A 15,610-nucleotide genomic window follows, 5' to 3' on the forward strand; every position below is an offset into this window, starting at 1 on the left:
GGACTGGTTCCTCCTTGCAACATGCCCAAAATATGTCAGATGAAACCTCAGAATCCTTGCCTCCAAGCCTGGCTTCACCCTTTCTAGGATAAACTTGTTTGTTCCCCTGGCAGTCTATGGTATATTCAATACTCTTCTCCAACACCACAGCTCAAAGGCATCAATTTTCTTTCTATCATCCCCAATCATTGTCCAGCTCACTGATGCATAGCAAGCAATCACAAAGACTATGGCCTTGATCAGGTGCACCTTAGTCTTCAGAATGACATCCTTGCTCTTCGTTACTCTGGAGAGTTCCCTGACAGCCAACTTTCCCAATGCAATTCATCTCTTTCCTGACTGCTTGTACTAAGACTGTTTACTATGGAGCCAAGAAAACGAAAACTGTTAACAATCTCAATCTCTTCACCATCTATCATAATACTTCCAATTGGCCCAATGGTGAGAATCTTTGTTTTCTTGATGTTGAGCTTCCATCCATCTTGATCTTCTGCAATAAGCACTTCAGATCATCTTCAGTTTCAGCAAGCAGGGTTGTATCATCTGCATAACACAGATTGTGGATGAGTCTTTCTCCAATCCTGATGTCACATTTCTCCTCATAAAGTCCAGCCTCCAGGATGATCTGTTCTGCATATAGATTGAAAAGGTATGGAAATAGAATATGTTCCTGGTGTACACCCTTTCCTATTTTGAACCATGCAGTGTTTCATTGTTCTGTTCTGAGTAGGAGGGAGAAATATGAATTATAGGCTTGAGGGTGTTAGAGAGTCGCCCTCCAAAGTGGCGTGGGCCAGCCTCACAGTCTCTTCTGGCACTAAGCATTTCTTACTGACCGGGGGGAACCTTTGCCCCATAGCTGCGGTCCTGTGGCCTGAACTGCTGACCGGTGTGGAGAGGTCAGGATTAAATGCAAACTCAGGCCTTTCACATTCAATTGAAAAACGAAGACAAAAACATCAGATCCCCAAATGGTTCACATATAAATGACGTCAGTCTTTCACTGGTATGTCTTTCCACCCCTCATTTTCTTTTTCATAATTTATTTTGTTGTTGGGAATATACATAACAAAATATACCAATTCAAGTTTCTACATGTCCAAGTGGTGGCTTAGTGGTAAGGAATTGTGCTGCCAGTTCAGAGGTGCAAACTTTGAATCCACTCCACTAGCTGCGCTGTGGAAGAAAGATGGGCAATCTCTTCCTGTGAGATTTACTGCCTCTGAAAACCTGCTCCAGGGTCAACTCTGAGTCAGTTATGACCTGATGGTACTCAACAGCAACAACAACCCAGAACAATTCAGCAACAGTAAATTATGGGACCGTTCTCACTCCCTTCCCCCCACTGTTCCTCCCATTAACATGAACTTGTTGCCTCTCAGTCTCCTGTCACCTTTGGAGATGTGACAAATGGGTCCCATATAGATAGATCTTGAAAGACCAAGGTAAACACTCTTTACTAGGGAAGCAAAAGTATTTGTTTGGGTTTTAGGAGACTTTTTCAAGAGCATGTTTTCAGTTGAGGTTTAAAGATGATCACAGAGTAACTCTCATTCTTTTTCCCCTCTTAGAAATGCAGAGAGCTTCATATTACTTTTAATTATTATCAATATTAATGAACGTTTACAGAGACTTTGGATTTCCATTCATTGTTACATTTTTCTCCCTATCCACCCCTCCACCCCGACAGTTCGTTCTTCTATTTGGAAAGTAAAAGAAAAATTCTTTCATTGTTATACAATCCCCCCTTCCAAGACATTATTAATATTGATAATAATTAAAAGTAATATGAAGGAAAAAAATAGTGATTCTGCCCTTAGAAAGTGGCATTAATTTGAATAAAAAGCAAAGGCTCTGATCTGAAAAAAAAAAAAAAAGAAATGCAGAGAGCTTTCTGATATGCATCTGAGAGCTGGACAATAAATAAGGATGTTGGAGAAGAGCAGTGAACATCCCATGAACAGCCAAAAGAATGAACAGATAGTTCTTGGAAAGGGTGCAGCTGGAGTGCTCTTTGGAGCAAGAATGAGGAGTCTTCACCTCACATTCTTTGGACATGTTGCTAGAAGGGTCTATTCTTTGGAGAAGGACATGACGCTGGGAAGGGTGGAGGGTGGGTGAAGGAGAGGAAGATCCTCAACCCGGGTTGATATACGGGACTGCTGCAACAGGCTCTTGTGTGTCAAGAAGTGTGAGGATGGTGCAGGATAGAACAGGGTTCAGATCTTTTGTTCATACGGTTGCTATGAGTCGTACTGACTGCACGGCACCTAACAACACAGATGTATGAGCACTCGTGGACATCGACCCTACAGCTCACATTTATGTCATGACAAAATTAAAACTAAGACTAGTTTCACATTCCTCAAGAAATTATTTTTTTAAAAAATGCATTTTCAATTTCTCTCCCTTTTCAAGTATTTTGAGTGTTTAATAAAATATTGCCCTGCAGGAAGGGGAGGCTGGTGAAGGCCTGATTTTCGGGATACAGAGCAGCCTGGCTCACAGCGCAGACACCTGACTGTGTAGGTGGGCTCGAGTGGGAAGCCCTGCCTTGTGTCGCTGCCTGGTCAGCTTGGCTCTTTGGCTGAAGCAGTCAGGGTTGAAGTCCAGAGCAGGGTGTGGGGCAGAGAGTGGCGGGGCTCTTTCTGAAGCCCCTCCCCGCGCTTGATCCTGGAGCTCTTGCCCTTTGAGCCACGAGGCCTGGCTCTCACTCCGTTATCGGCTCCAGGAGCAATGGGCAGCATGCAGCGGCTGCTTGTATCTGGCCCTGTGCGCGCCCTGGGCGCATGGGGGATGCGCTGCAGCGGCAGCCGCCTCCGGGGTCCCGGCACGCTGCCTCTGGCGAAACTCTGCGACCCCAGGCACAGCTCGAGCCGCCAGGCCTCGGACGCCACCTTTAACCAGCCCCCAAGCTCGGAGTTCGTGGCCCGGTCCGTGGGTATCTGCTCCATGATGCGGCTGCCCGTGCAGGCCTCCCCTGAGGGACTGGACGCCGCCTTCGTCGGGGTGCCCCTCGACATTGGGACCTCCAATCGGCCCGGGGCAAGGTAAGGCTGGGCCCATCAGAGCTGGGGCACGTGGCAGGAGGGCCATGCAGGTGCTGAAGGGGTACAAAGAGGCGCCTTTTAGAGTGCAGGTTGGAAGCTGGGTCTCATTCGAAAAGTTTCTTCTTGTTAGTGGCGCAGTGATTTCCCTGTCTGCCCCTGTAAGCAGCCCTGAGCTCAGCACGCCTTCGGGAGGTCTTGTCCTCTGTTCCTCTCACTGTCACCCGTTAGTGAAGGGCTTCTGGGACTCAGCTTTCCCCAGACCCCAAGGATAGCAACCGTGGATTCTCTGTTCCTGCCCCGTGACACAGCTTCTTGAAAACCGAAGCAATTCCCAAAACCTTCCGGTGTCAATGGGATTCGAGAAAAGCTCAAATCGAGTCGGTTTTCCTAAGAGCAAGTCAGAGGAAGTCAAGTTCCTTTTCTTAAACTATTTAGCATCAGCTGTTGGTGCGGCCTGGAGGCACAGTGTGCTATGCACAGGGCTGGTGGCAGGAGAGGGTGGAAGAAAAATATAGCAGTTGCCCCCATGCCTTGTCACTCCCTGAGAATCCTGATGGTTCCAAGGGTGGCCAGAACAAAGACCAGACCAAGCGATAAATCATGATAAGGCTCTGGGCCTGATCAGGAAGCCCTGACCTGAGTTAATTAACGGCCCGTGATTACAAGAGGCACCATCTTCCCTAGTCCTCCACAAGACCCTTATAAAACGAGACCACTGCTAATTACCGCTGCGCCATTCTGACTTTCTCCACTCCTGGTCACGTGGCGTCCCTCTCAGACCACGCAATAAAGGCCTGTTCATTTCTTGGGACCAGTTTTTTCCCTCTCTTTCGACCTCGGCTCCTTTTCTAACAGTGGGCATCCACTCTGGCTTGGTCCTGGTTTTGGGTGTGCCTCAGCAACATGACATCTGACTGTACGGCCTATATCATTTAATAGATGTCCACTAAGTATAAAGCACTCTGCAATAGCAGGGTAAAGGAAATAATACTATTTTACAGATTAGGAAACTGAAACTAAAAGAGGTGACAATTAAATTGTTAATAGGGAGCTCTGGTGGCCTAGTGGTAAGGAGCTGCACTGCCAACTTGAAGGCACACAGTTCGAATGCACATTCTCCTCCACTCCAGAGATATGGGGCGGTCTTCTGCCTTTGCTTTACCACCTTGGAGGGCCAGCTATGGGTTAATTCTGACTTGATAGCTGCTTGTTATTTCCTATGGCAACAACATAGCAACTCTATGTACAAAAGCTCTGAACCCTGCTCTATCCTGAGCCAACCTTATCACCTCTAACAAACCTAACCCCATTATCCCAGTCACTGAGTCAATCATCTCATCAAGGGTCTTCCTCTCTTTCACTGTCCCTCCACCCTTCCTCCTTGCAACATGCCCAGAGCCTGTCACACGAAGCTTCAGAATCCTTCCTGCCAAGAAGCAGCCTGGTTTCACCCTCTCTAGGAAGAACCTTTTTTGTTCTCCTGACAGTCCATGGTATTATATTCAATACTCTCTTCCAGCATCACAGTTCAAAGGCATTGATTTTCTTTCTATCATCCCTAGTCATTGTTCAGCTTTCTGATGCATAACATGTAATTGTGAAGACGATGGCCTAGATCAGGTGCAACTTAGTCTCCAGACTGACTTGATGGTACATAACAACAAACAACACTACTAAGGATGGGTTTTACTCCATCTGCAGCTCTGCAGGACAAAGATGGACAGCTGCAGTGAGGTTTCCTTGAGTAGAGAAAAAAAAGACTGATGCCTTTGAGAGGTAGTTTTAGAGAAGAGCATGGACTATGCCATGGACTTTCAAAAGAACAAACAGGTATTCTTGGGAAAAGTGCAGCCACAGTGGTCTTGGAGGCATGGACGGTGAAGCTTCGTCTCACATACTTTGAACATGTTAGGAGAGGCAGTTCCTTGCAAAGGGACATTATGTTGGAAAGGTGGAGGGTCGGCGTAAGAGAGGAAGACTCTCACCCAGATGGATTGACACAGTACCTGCAGCAAGGGGCTCGAGTGTGTCAGAGATGAGGAGGAGGACGGCTCAGGATAGGACAGGATTCAGATCATACTCAACTCGACAGCACCTAACAACAATGCAGAGGTTCTGATGGCCTAGTCCATAGCAAGTTGTGCTGTTAACCCAGAGTAGATCCTCTCCAGAGATTCAAGTCCATCAAAAGCTCTGAGGGAGAAAAACGGGCAGAATTCTTTCATGCGATTTACAGCCTTGGCCACCCCCAAAAATGTCAGCTATGAGCCTGTTCTGACAGCAATGAAGTACTTACTAAAGCGGTGGGCCAAAGCCTGTGCCTTTTACTCTCTTCAATATACAGACCGGGTCAGTGGTTCTCAATAGGAGCTGGTTTCACTTCCCAGGGCACATTTCACAATGTCTGTACTGAAAACTACTTGCTCTTGGCCGCTAATTAATCTACTCAGTTACACTTCAGAAGAAAGGAAGGCCTGGTGACATGAAGGGTTACCGTGAGTTGGAACTGCCTCGAAAGCAGTGTTGTTGCTGTTCCTTTGTGCCTTCGAGTCAGAACCTACTCACAGCTGACCCTCCAGTGACTTTTCAGAGGCAGTAAATTGCACAGGAGGAGATTGCCCATCTTTCTGCCTCGGAGCATTCGAACCGTTCCAACTGCCTTTGGGTTGGCAGCGCAACTCCTTATGACTAGACCACCAAAGCTCTCTCTAAAGCCATTAGTTTGGTATCTTTTTTCTGTGGAAGCATTTTTGGTTATGACTGAGTGAAGAGTGATGCTACTGGCACCTGGGGGGGAAGGGGGTTCAGGCCTGGGATGCTGCCAACAATGAACAGCACAGGGCCCCTTGGGAAGAGCCGCTCAGCCCTCTTCAGTGCAGCAGCGTGAGTCTGAGAAGCCCTGGCCTCGAGTCTCCGCCTAGGTGGATGACTTGCTGTGTTGTTCTTCCTCTTCCAGATTCGGACCCCGACGGATCAGAGAGGAATCAGTGTTGCTGCGGGCCATCAATCCCAGCACCGGGGCCTTCCCCTTCCAGTCCCTCATGGTTGCGGACCTGGGCGATGTGAACGTCAACCTTTACAACCTTCAGGACAGCTGCCGGCTCATTCGCGAGGCCTTCCAGAAGATCACAGCAGCTGGCTGTGTTCCTCTGACCTTGGGTAATGGCGGCCTGCAAGGGCCGAGGACTCTCTGAGGTTTTCACCTCCTGGGCCAGAGTTCGTCTGCTTCTCGGGGCGAACCCCTGCAGGCAAGGAGTCGGTAGAACAGAAGTTTAAAGTCTTGTCTTATTTTAACCCCTGAGGAGAAGTTATTTAAAGTTTTGGGACAAGTATGAATGACAGGTTTGAAATAGGGTGAGACAAGGGAGACACTGGCCTTCAGTGTAAAATGTAAGAGGAGCCAAACCCCCCATACTCAAGGTCATGTCAACGTGGTTGATTTTTGTGTTTGTCTCAGGCTCCAGTGGACCTCAGTATGGCACATACTGATCCTGTGTTTAATTCCCACCCTCCCTATAAAGACCCTTTTATTAAGACATACGCAGGACAAAGACAAGACATAAAACATTTCTGAATGAGAGCAACCATCAGCATAATGCCCCCAAATTCCCATCTTGGATATTTTTGGGGATATATATTGAGATCCTGGTTTTAAAAAATATTATACTAAAAGTCTTTATCTTGGTTATGGAGGTTTTTGGTGACCCCTAACTCTCGCACCCACTCCCCTCAGCTCTCGTCTAGTCCCTGCACTGATGCCTGATTCGCTGCCAGCTGGGTTAAGTCAGGGAAATGGAGACTTCCCCCTGGAGCTCAGTTAGAACTTTCCCTCCGCCTCGAGGTTATTGTTCCTAATGATTTTATCTGTGAGGGGAGCTAATTGCAAAGGGGTGTTTTCACCCTGGCCAGGTTCTACCTCCAACAGCTTTTCCCACCTCCTCTCCTACCCCACCAACACTAAAGCTTCTCTTGCTGGTCCACAGCAAATGATATGGTTGCTTTCCGAGATTTTAAATTTATTTCTGCCAAATTGAGAGACTACCCAGCCTGCAGAGTATATTGTTGTTGTTAGGTGCCATTATTACTCAATTACTCATAGCAACTCTATGAACTACAGATCTGAACCCTGTCCTATCCTGTGCCATCCTCACAATTCCTGACACACCAGGGTCCATTGCAGCAGTCACCATATCAATCTACTTGGTTGAGCGTCTTTCTCTCCTCCGCTGACCCTCCACCCTTCCCAGCATCATGTTCCTCTCCAAGGAGCAGCCCCTCTTAGCAACATGCCTGAAGTATGTGAGATGAAGCCTCATCATCCTTGCCTCCAGGTAGAGGCCTTTTGGAGGCCTGCATAGTCTAGCAGTAAGGAATTGCAAAGTTTCTGGGCTCAGATCGCATGGTTTGAACTCTCAGGTCTACTTCCCAGTAGCTTTGCTGCTTATTGTAGTGCATTATGCTTTATCTTCTTCTCTGTAAAATGAGAAGACTAGTAATACTCCAACTTCATTGTATTGCGTGAGAGACATATGATGAAAGTGCATATGAAGTGTCTAACATTGTACCACCTGGCACATTTGAAACTGTCATCTAAAAATGCTAGCTACTTCTATTAAATAATATGAACTATTATTTATAATTAACAATAGTAATCGCTTTGTAGGCCTGCACTGTCTGGTAAGGTAGCCACTAGCCACAGGTGATCACTCAAGTTAAAAAGGAATGGAAATGAAGGGAACTCTGGTGGTCTAGTGGCAAAGAAGCTGGACTGCAATCATGAAGGTGCGAGGTTCAAATCCACCAGATGCTCTACTAGAGAAGGAGGGGCACTCTCCACCTGTGCCAGTCAGATCTGGTTCGATGATACACAACAAGGGGTGGGGGGAAAGAAAAACAATGAAAATGAGATGAAGGGGAAAAAAAATTCAGTTCCTTTGTCATGGTGCTTCTATTTCAGTAGCTACATGGGGCTGTTGTTTTTTGGTGCTGTTTAGTTGATTCTCACTCCTGGCGATCTTGTGGACAACAGAATAAAACCCGCCTGGTCCTGTATTGCCTCACAGTCCCTGTTGTGCAGAAGCCCATTGTTGCAGGCACTGCCAATCCGCCTGGCTGAAGGTGTTACTTCCAACCATGATGTTCTTCTTCAGGGACTGGTCTCTCTGGATAATATGTCTAAAGTATGTGAGATGAAGTCTTGCCGTCTTTGTTTCTGTGGCTGAATTTTTTCGAGGATAGATCTGTTTGTTCTTTTGGCCTCTACATCAGCCAGTGCCGATAGAAAGTTCTGTCGGACAGAGTTATGTTAGACATTTACCTGTAAGTCTGGTTTTGTCTAATTTTCCCTCTTATATGAAAGTGAAGCAACAGTGAAACATCATCCTACCATTGGAAAAGGTGTTAGATCTAGCTGAAGTTCTTTGGGGTTCCTATGTGGTGCAGATGGTTCAGTCCTGGGCTAATAACTGAAAGGTTGGTGGTTCAAACCTGCCCAGAGGTGAGTAGAGATTAAGGCCTGGTGAATTGCCATTGAAAAGGCACAGCCTTGAAAACTCTGTGGAGCATATATGGAGTCACCATGAATTGGAGTCTACTCCCTGGCCACCACGACCAGAAGTTAATTGAGCCTAATTAAAAGGCTAGCTCAATTGGGTGAGTTTAAGATTGGTCTCTGTAATATGTGGTTGTCTAGTCTTACCACATTCTGGATTCTTTTTTCCCTTTTTTGCAGGTGGAGACCACACGATTACATATCCCATATTGCAAGCGATAGCTGAAAAGTAAGTTCCAAGTGGCATGGCTCTAGCAAGGTTTCAACACTCAGGGCTGAGGGTGAGGTGTCCGCAGCATCAGGTGACCTCTGCTGGCTCAGCCGGGGTGATAGGAAATTCCCAACTGGGCTGTGTCTGCAGTTCAGAATTAGGGTTGAGCACCTGATGTCTCTGTCAGTCACCAGCTGGAAGCCAAGACCATTTATTATTAACACGTCTTGGCCCAGGGTCTATTCTAGAATGCGAGCTCAGTGTTTTCTACTCCCCTCTGCTTTTGGAACATGAGCTGGTGAAACACTTGAGTTAATTTGGTTTCTGATTTGCTTCAGCGGTGGAATACAAATATTGAGAGACCCAAGGGTAGGGCTGTGCAGGGGCCTGTTTTCAGAAACGGTCCTCATCTCAGACATCAGAAAGATCGGTTTTTAGTGGTGCAAGTCCTTCGGGAGTTGACTTGTAGTGGCCACTGAGTTGTGTGTCACTCATGACAAGCTGAAGTGTAAATGGCAGATGGCACGCTGCCCCAGCATGGCACTGTCTTCATTGTTGGTATGTTTGAGCCCATTCTTAAGTAAGTACTTGTATCCATGTGGCTCCTCTTCCAGATCTATATGGGATAATAAATAGCCTGCTCTGACCCACAGTGTTTTCATTGGCTTTCAGAACTAAATGTCCAGGCCTTCCTAATTCACCTGGTAGATGCTCTGCTGAAACGGTCCACCATCGTTTGTTTGCATTCCCCCCCTGCCCCAACCATGGTTTTTTAAATACTGGTCACACAGCTTCCAGCATCAGACATAAGTCACCACAACATGACTAACTAACAGATGGGTGGTGGAGGGACTGGCTAGCTTGGGCCAACTTAGTTTCAGAAAGAAATAGGAAAATAGGCAGCACTAGCTTCAGAATCTGATTTGAGGAAGGACACGCAGATGGCATTTTAGTCAGGGGTGGTGGGTATAGGTCTTTCCTTAAAGCTGTGTTTGCACAGTTTTGATTTGCATGGTGCATTGGTGTAGTTGGAGGGAGGGAGGCTCTGGTCAGCCAAGCTCGCCTCTGAGCCACTGTCCATGCTGTCCTCCCTGCTTCTCCATCTCCACATGATGCAAACACTGGGCGATGGGGAGTGGGTGGCAGCCAGTACACACGCTTTCTGCCTGCCTTCTTGGAGGATGTTGTTCTTCTGAGATGCTACATGATTTTGGTTTGAAGACAGAAGCCAGTTGCAAGGCAGGTACCGAGGCCAGATCTCTTTGCTGAGACCTTAATTTGGCACCCTAAGGCCAGCAAGGAGGCCTCTGAGTTGTCCTGTGTCACAGGCATGGCCCCGTGGGACTGCTGCATGTGGATGCTCACACAGACACGGCCGACAAGGCCCTGGGGGAGAAGATCTATCACGGGGCGCCCTTCCGACGATGCGTGGACGAGGGCCTCCTGGACTGTAAGCGAGTGGTGCAGATCGGCATTCGGGGCACTTCCTTCACCTTGGATCCCTACAGATACAACCGGAGTCAGGTGACAGACCGAGCACCCCATTCCCACCCACTCCCCCAACCCTGCCTCTCGAGGCACCTACCACAGGGCAGCAATCGATTCAACAGGGGCTTCACTCATCAAATTCAGAGAGTGGGGCTGGAGGGTTGAGATGGCATCCAGACGGGCACGTGGAGCACCGGGAGGTGAGGACGTTCGTCTGCTGGGCACAGGAGTCCTCTTATCACTGGGTGGGGAGACAAGGAGAAGCCAGCCAGCCCCTCAGAGGTTGCTGGTGTCTCTTGGGAAAGTGAGTTCTACCCAAGGTGAGCTGCCCACTCTTAGAGTTATCCTCATAACCACGCGGAAATGAAGACGGCTCCTCCGGTGGCTGCCAACCCGAAGGTTTTCGGTTTGAATTCACTAGCTGCTCTGTGGGAGAAAGATGGACCGTCTCTTCCCAGGAATTTTACTGCCTTTGAAAAGTTGCTGGAGAGGCAGCACATAACAACCAAGTATGTTAACACCTGAGACGGGCCACCCCGTCCTGAGACTGTGAGCAGAGTTCCTCACTATTTGATGAAACCTTTATCTGATCCCAGCTCCACAGCTTAGCTTTGACGTCTCACGTCTTGCCTAGGCCCTGTCCCCCCTGTCCTCACACACCTGCCTCATCTGTAAAATGGGGACTGGGGGTCAAATATAATGCCTATGAAGAGCTCAGCTTGGAGGCTGGCACCAAAAAGTGCCCAGAAACATTGTCATGCAGACACCTCAACCTTCAGACCCTTACCTGTGTCCTCCCCAGGGCTTCCGCGTTGTCCTGGCTGAAGACTGCTGGATGAAGTCGCTGGTTCCTCTGATGGGAGAGGTGAGGCAGCAGATGGGAGGCAAGCCCATTTATATCAGCTTTGACATTGACGCCTTGGATCCTGCCTATGCCCCGGGGACAGGGACGCCTGAAATTGCTGGGCTTACCCCAAGTCAGGTAAGGGGGTGCCATGTTTGGGAATTCCTGGGGGGCGGTGAGGGGGGATGTCAGGGACTCGTGTGGGCACGGCAGGAAGCAGGTTAGAATTTGACAAGAGAGTATGCACTTGTTCCTCTCTGGCCACACTGCAGGCCTGAGCACTCCCATATTCTCATTTGGGACACGATGCCTCTCGTTAGTTGCAGTCAATTCTGAGCAACTCTATGCACAAGATCGAAACCTTGCACAGCTGTGTACCTTCCTCACAGTCTCCACTGTGCTTATGCCCACGGCTGCTGTCACTGTCAGTCCAGCTCTGTGAGGGTCTTCCTCTCCTTTGCTGAGTCTCCAAGCAAGAAGTGGCTTTCCAGAGACTGTCCTCTCTCTTATTATAACACTCCCAACTTAGGTGAGATGAAGTCTCACCATCCTTGCCTTTAACAAGCACTCTGGCTCCTCTTTTTCCAATGGAGATTTGTTCTTTTAGCTGTCTATGATTGAATAGTTCTTTAGTTTCATGCTTCTGGCCCACTCATAGTCAGTTCATAGGGTCATGTGGTAGTCCCTCCCTGAAACATATGAACATTACCTTTTTTTGGATTAAATTTGACAAGGGCATACAATGCGATTAATGACCAATCCTGTAGTGGAAAGGTGAGGCAGTCTCAGCACCCAACACAGGGACCCCAGGTGCTGGAATTGACTCAAAAGGCAGTGGGTTTGGTTTCAAGGTGGCAGAGCTCCTCCTTGGAAGCAGACATGGAATGTGGTTCTCACTGGAAGGTGAGCTCCAGGAGGAAAAGGCCTCTTTGTTCTGTTCACTGTTTGTCCTTAGAGTATAGAAAGTGCCTGACATAGAAACAGTAAGTATCATCAGAGATGCTTGGTGTGTAACTGAAGTCTGCTTAAATCTAATCCATTAGCTGAAGTATGAAAAACCCTCAAAACCAATCTCAATCTCCATCCTCATGCCTCTGCTTTCCCAACCTTTCGTCGCCAGTTTCCACTCTACCTTTATTACGCTTTAACTCTTTGGAAAGTGAGGGACAACTATTTGATATATTTAATAGATCAGATGCTGAAAAAGGTAGCTTACAAAGCTATTTTGATTTGCATACAAAGGCAAGGGGTCTCCTCCACCACTCCCTCTTTTAAGTTGTTCTCTAGCCACATCTGCTTGCACTTCTCCCATTTTAGTGAGTTTGCAGATGTTTTCATCTCTGCCTGGAATGTGCCAAGGTCAACTCCAGGCTAAGAGCTAAGTCTGTTCTGTGCTGGCTTCTCCTGAAGTCCTAAACACATGGCTTTGCAAGGACTTACCCCCACCTCAGAGGCAAGAACTGTTAATAGGATTCCAGCAAGGCAGGTCCTCTCAAGGGAGGGCCAGGGATTAGGAGTCACTGAAGCCACTGCCAGTAGCTGTTCTTTGCAAATGTTACCGTGGTAGGTAACGTGCACTTCCATCTTCCACAGGCTCTGGAGATCATCCGGGGCTGTCAGGGCCTGAACGTGGTGGGTTGTGATCTTGTGGAAGTTTCACCCTTGTATGATCATTCTGGTAAGTGAGGAAATGGATCTGTAGGTGACTGCTAGTGTCAAGATTTCTGTAAGGAGGGCGCTCTGGTGGTGCGGTCCATTAAGGAGCTGTGCTGCTAACCCGGGGTGGGGGGCACCTGGGGGTGGAAGACAGGTAATCTCTTCCGGTGTGATTGAAAGCCTCTGAAAACTCTGCTGGGGCGTCCATTAGGAGTTGGTTCTTAATCAACAGCAATGAGTGAGTGATTAAAGAAGTAGAAAACAGATGGGTATCCTTCGTTCCTGCTGAGTATGTTTGATAGTGAAGAAAATGAGTCTGTTAGTGCCCAGTTACAAACATGAGCCAGTTAACCTCACACCACCCCCCGGAGGCGCCATGTATTACTAGTGTTCTCACCAGTCAGAAGAGCAACCAACCTACGTTCAGAGGCCGAGTGGCACAGTTCCAGCCGCCTGTCACTGAAAACGGAATTCTCAAAGCATACATCAGAAAGTGGGGAGTTGGCACGTTTAGGAGAGCTCGTTAAAGTAGATGGTATCCCAGTGACTTTAGAAAAGCCTAGAGAATTTGGCCTATTAGCCTCAGTAGATAATAAATACGTATCACTGTTCTAGGTTTTCCTTTAGGGGGCGGGGCTTAAATCTGTTCTCAGAGTAAACAAGCTTCTGAATTTTAGAGTACTCTTTTTCCAGTGAAGCTGGATGGAGGCAGAGACCCGGGAAAGGGCATTCATGCAGTGGCTGGGCAGCTGAGGAAGGAGACAGAAGGCAGACAAGTGAATGGGGCCCTGGGGCTGCTCCAGGAGGGGCTTGTGGGTATTCATCCTGAGCTTTCTCTTTGTAGGAAACACAGCACTGCTGGCGGCCAACCTGTTGTTTGAAATGCTGTGTGTTCTCCCCAAAGTGAAAACTGCCTGAGCTTGTGTTTCTCAAGAGGTAAGAGCAGACAGCATTGCCGGCAAGTTCTTAATAAGAACTTGTCAGCAAGCAGGTTGGGTTCCGAAGCCTTCAGGCCAAGAGCGCTTCCTGTGCAAAGTGTCATTGGTGTCTGTGATGTCAGGACCCTTGGACTCCAGGAGAGTGCACATCCCAACAGTCAACATTTCGAAGGAAGCGTTTTACTGCTCTGATTTTTTGCCTTTGATGAAAGATGGGGAAGAGATAGAAAATTTCGTTCAATGTTATCTAAGAAATGAAGAAATGGAATAAAAAGATGAAAGAATACAAACACTCCATATTGCTACAGTATCCTATGGCTGGGGGGCATAAGGCTGCACCTTGCTTTTGGATCTGTTGAGTTAAAAATGTGAAAGAATGTAATAAGCAGATCCTAATGGCACAGCTTCTCACTTAAAACGAGGAGGCTGCATGAAATGTCTTCTATGTTCAACAGCATCAGCTGGACCCTAAAGAGCTCTTACTGAAGCTTCCTCTCCCCGTTCTCTGCCAATCTGTCTGTTTATATATCTCCTCTTCAAGTGGGTGCACCGCTTGCAACATCGACTCTTGCCCTTTCCAGTTAGGCTTGTGTTGGGTTACATACATATAAAGTCAATTTTGTTGATATGGTATCTGTTGATTAAATCACCACAGTGTAATGCAAGACCTACCCCATAATCATCACACATTAAAATAGTTTATTTGTTTCCAGTCTATAATATTCTTGAAACAAAATAACATCAGCTTCAGTGCTTGTTCACAATAAAAAAAAAAAAAATCCAAAAAACAAAAAAACATAGAATAGACACGATTTGCCAAATAAGTTATTTGTTCCTAAGAGTATCAAAAGTGCAAAATATTCACCTTCTTTTAAGTCTGTCTCCCAAATACAATCATCCTCTGTGACAAACTGAACAGACAGGTTCTGCAGCTGCCACACTTGTTTTGTTTCCAAGGGACAATGTCAAGTATTTGGATGCGAACAACTATTTGTAGAAATGTTGTGCATCAGCTTTTAAACAATTAAAAGTTTTTGTTTGCTTCCGAGCCCTCTTCCCAAATGAGTGAAATCACCCTTTAGAAGCCGTTTCTTTTTCTAGCACAGAAAACATGTATGAACTGACGGCAGCTGCAAATTGATTAGGATGATAGTATATAAAAGGCGACAAAGCTACTAGGCCAGGGATGGGAAGAAAATCAACCTAACTGAAAACTACAAGGTTTTCATGGCAATGAAAAAGTACTTCTGGAACAGGAGTGCACTCTCTGGAGCTGTTTCTGTCAGTTGCTATTTTGCTCCTATCTGCCAAACATGATGTATAATTCAACAACTTATGCCCAACCAGAAAAATCTTCCCTCTAGAAGAACCAATGCTGAGAGATTCAGGGTACTGGAAGGCTTGGAAGGTCACTGAAATCAGAAACTGGATCTGGTACGATTACATTAAGTAGAAGCACTGGCTGAGTATGACAGTGACTCATACATTTGACACAAAAGTAAACACATTTACAGAAATGACATGCAGAGAAAAGGCTTGGCTGGTCAAGGGTAAAGTTCAGTTTAAAATATTTAACATAAAAGCTCTTGAGAATCTCAAAAGATTGAAAAGACTCTCTTCTTGGGGAAGGGGGGGACTAGTCCTCAAACAGATGTGCAGAAGAATATTTGGATTGAAACATTTTCTAGGAATGTTTCTAATCCTGTCACCACTTTCTTTTGCTGGTACAAATGGAAGGTGTAGCTGTCTGAAGGTGCTTTTAAATTTTAATGATAACAATAATAATTAAGACAAATGTGGGGAATTTTTGGTTTTTAGAAATTAAAGTTGGGAATTTATTTAGTACCAGATATTAAAAATAAAAACCTACAA

At 46.8% G+C, this 15,610-nt stretch overlaps 1 protein-coding gene across 1 annotated transcript; it reads left to right on the forward strand.

Moving 5' to 3' along the window:
• The first annotated feature begins 2,736 nt into the window (after nucleotides 1-2,736).
• Nucleotides 2,737-13,791, forward strand: AGMAT (agmatine ureohydrolase (agmatinase)). The gene is made up of 7 exons (XM_006883704.1): nucleotides 2,737-3,050; nucleotides 6,007-6,209; nucleotides 8,782-8,830; nucleotides 10,141-10,336; nucleotides 11,103-11,282; nucleotides 12,738-12,822; nucleotides 13,645-13,791. The coding sequence occupies exons 1-7, from the start codon at nucleotides 2,737-2,739 to the stop codon at nucleotides 13,716-13,718; spliced, it is 1,101 nt and encodes a 366-aa protein (XP_006883766.1). The 3' UTR covers nucleotides 13,719-13,791.
• Nucleotides 13,792-15,610: the final 1,819 nt, after the last annotated feature.

This window comes from Elephantulus edwardii, unplaced genomic scaffold, assembly GCF_000299155.1.
Source record: "Elephantulus edwardii isolate Elephantulus edwardi_28Jun2011 unplaced genomic scaffold, EleEdw1.0 scaffold00028, whole genome shotgun sequence".
Classification (NCBI taxonomy): domain Eukaryota; kingdom Metazoa; phylum Chordata; class Mammalia; order Macroscelidea; family Macroscelididae; genus Elephantulus; species Elephantulus edwardii.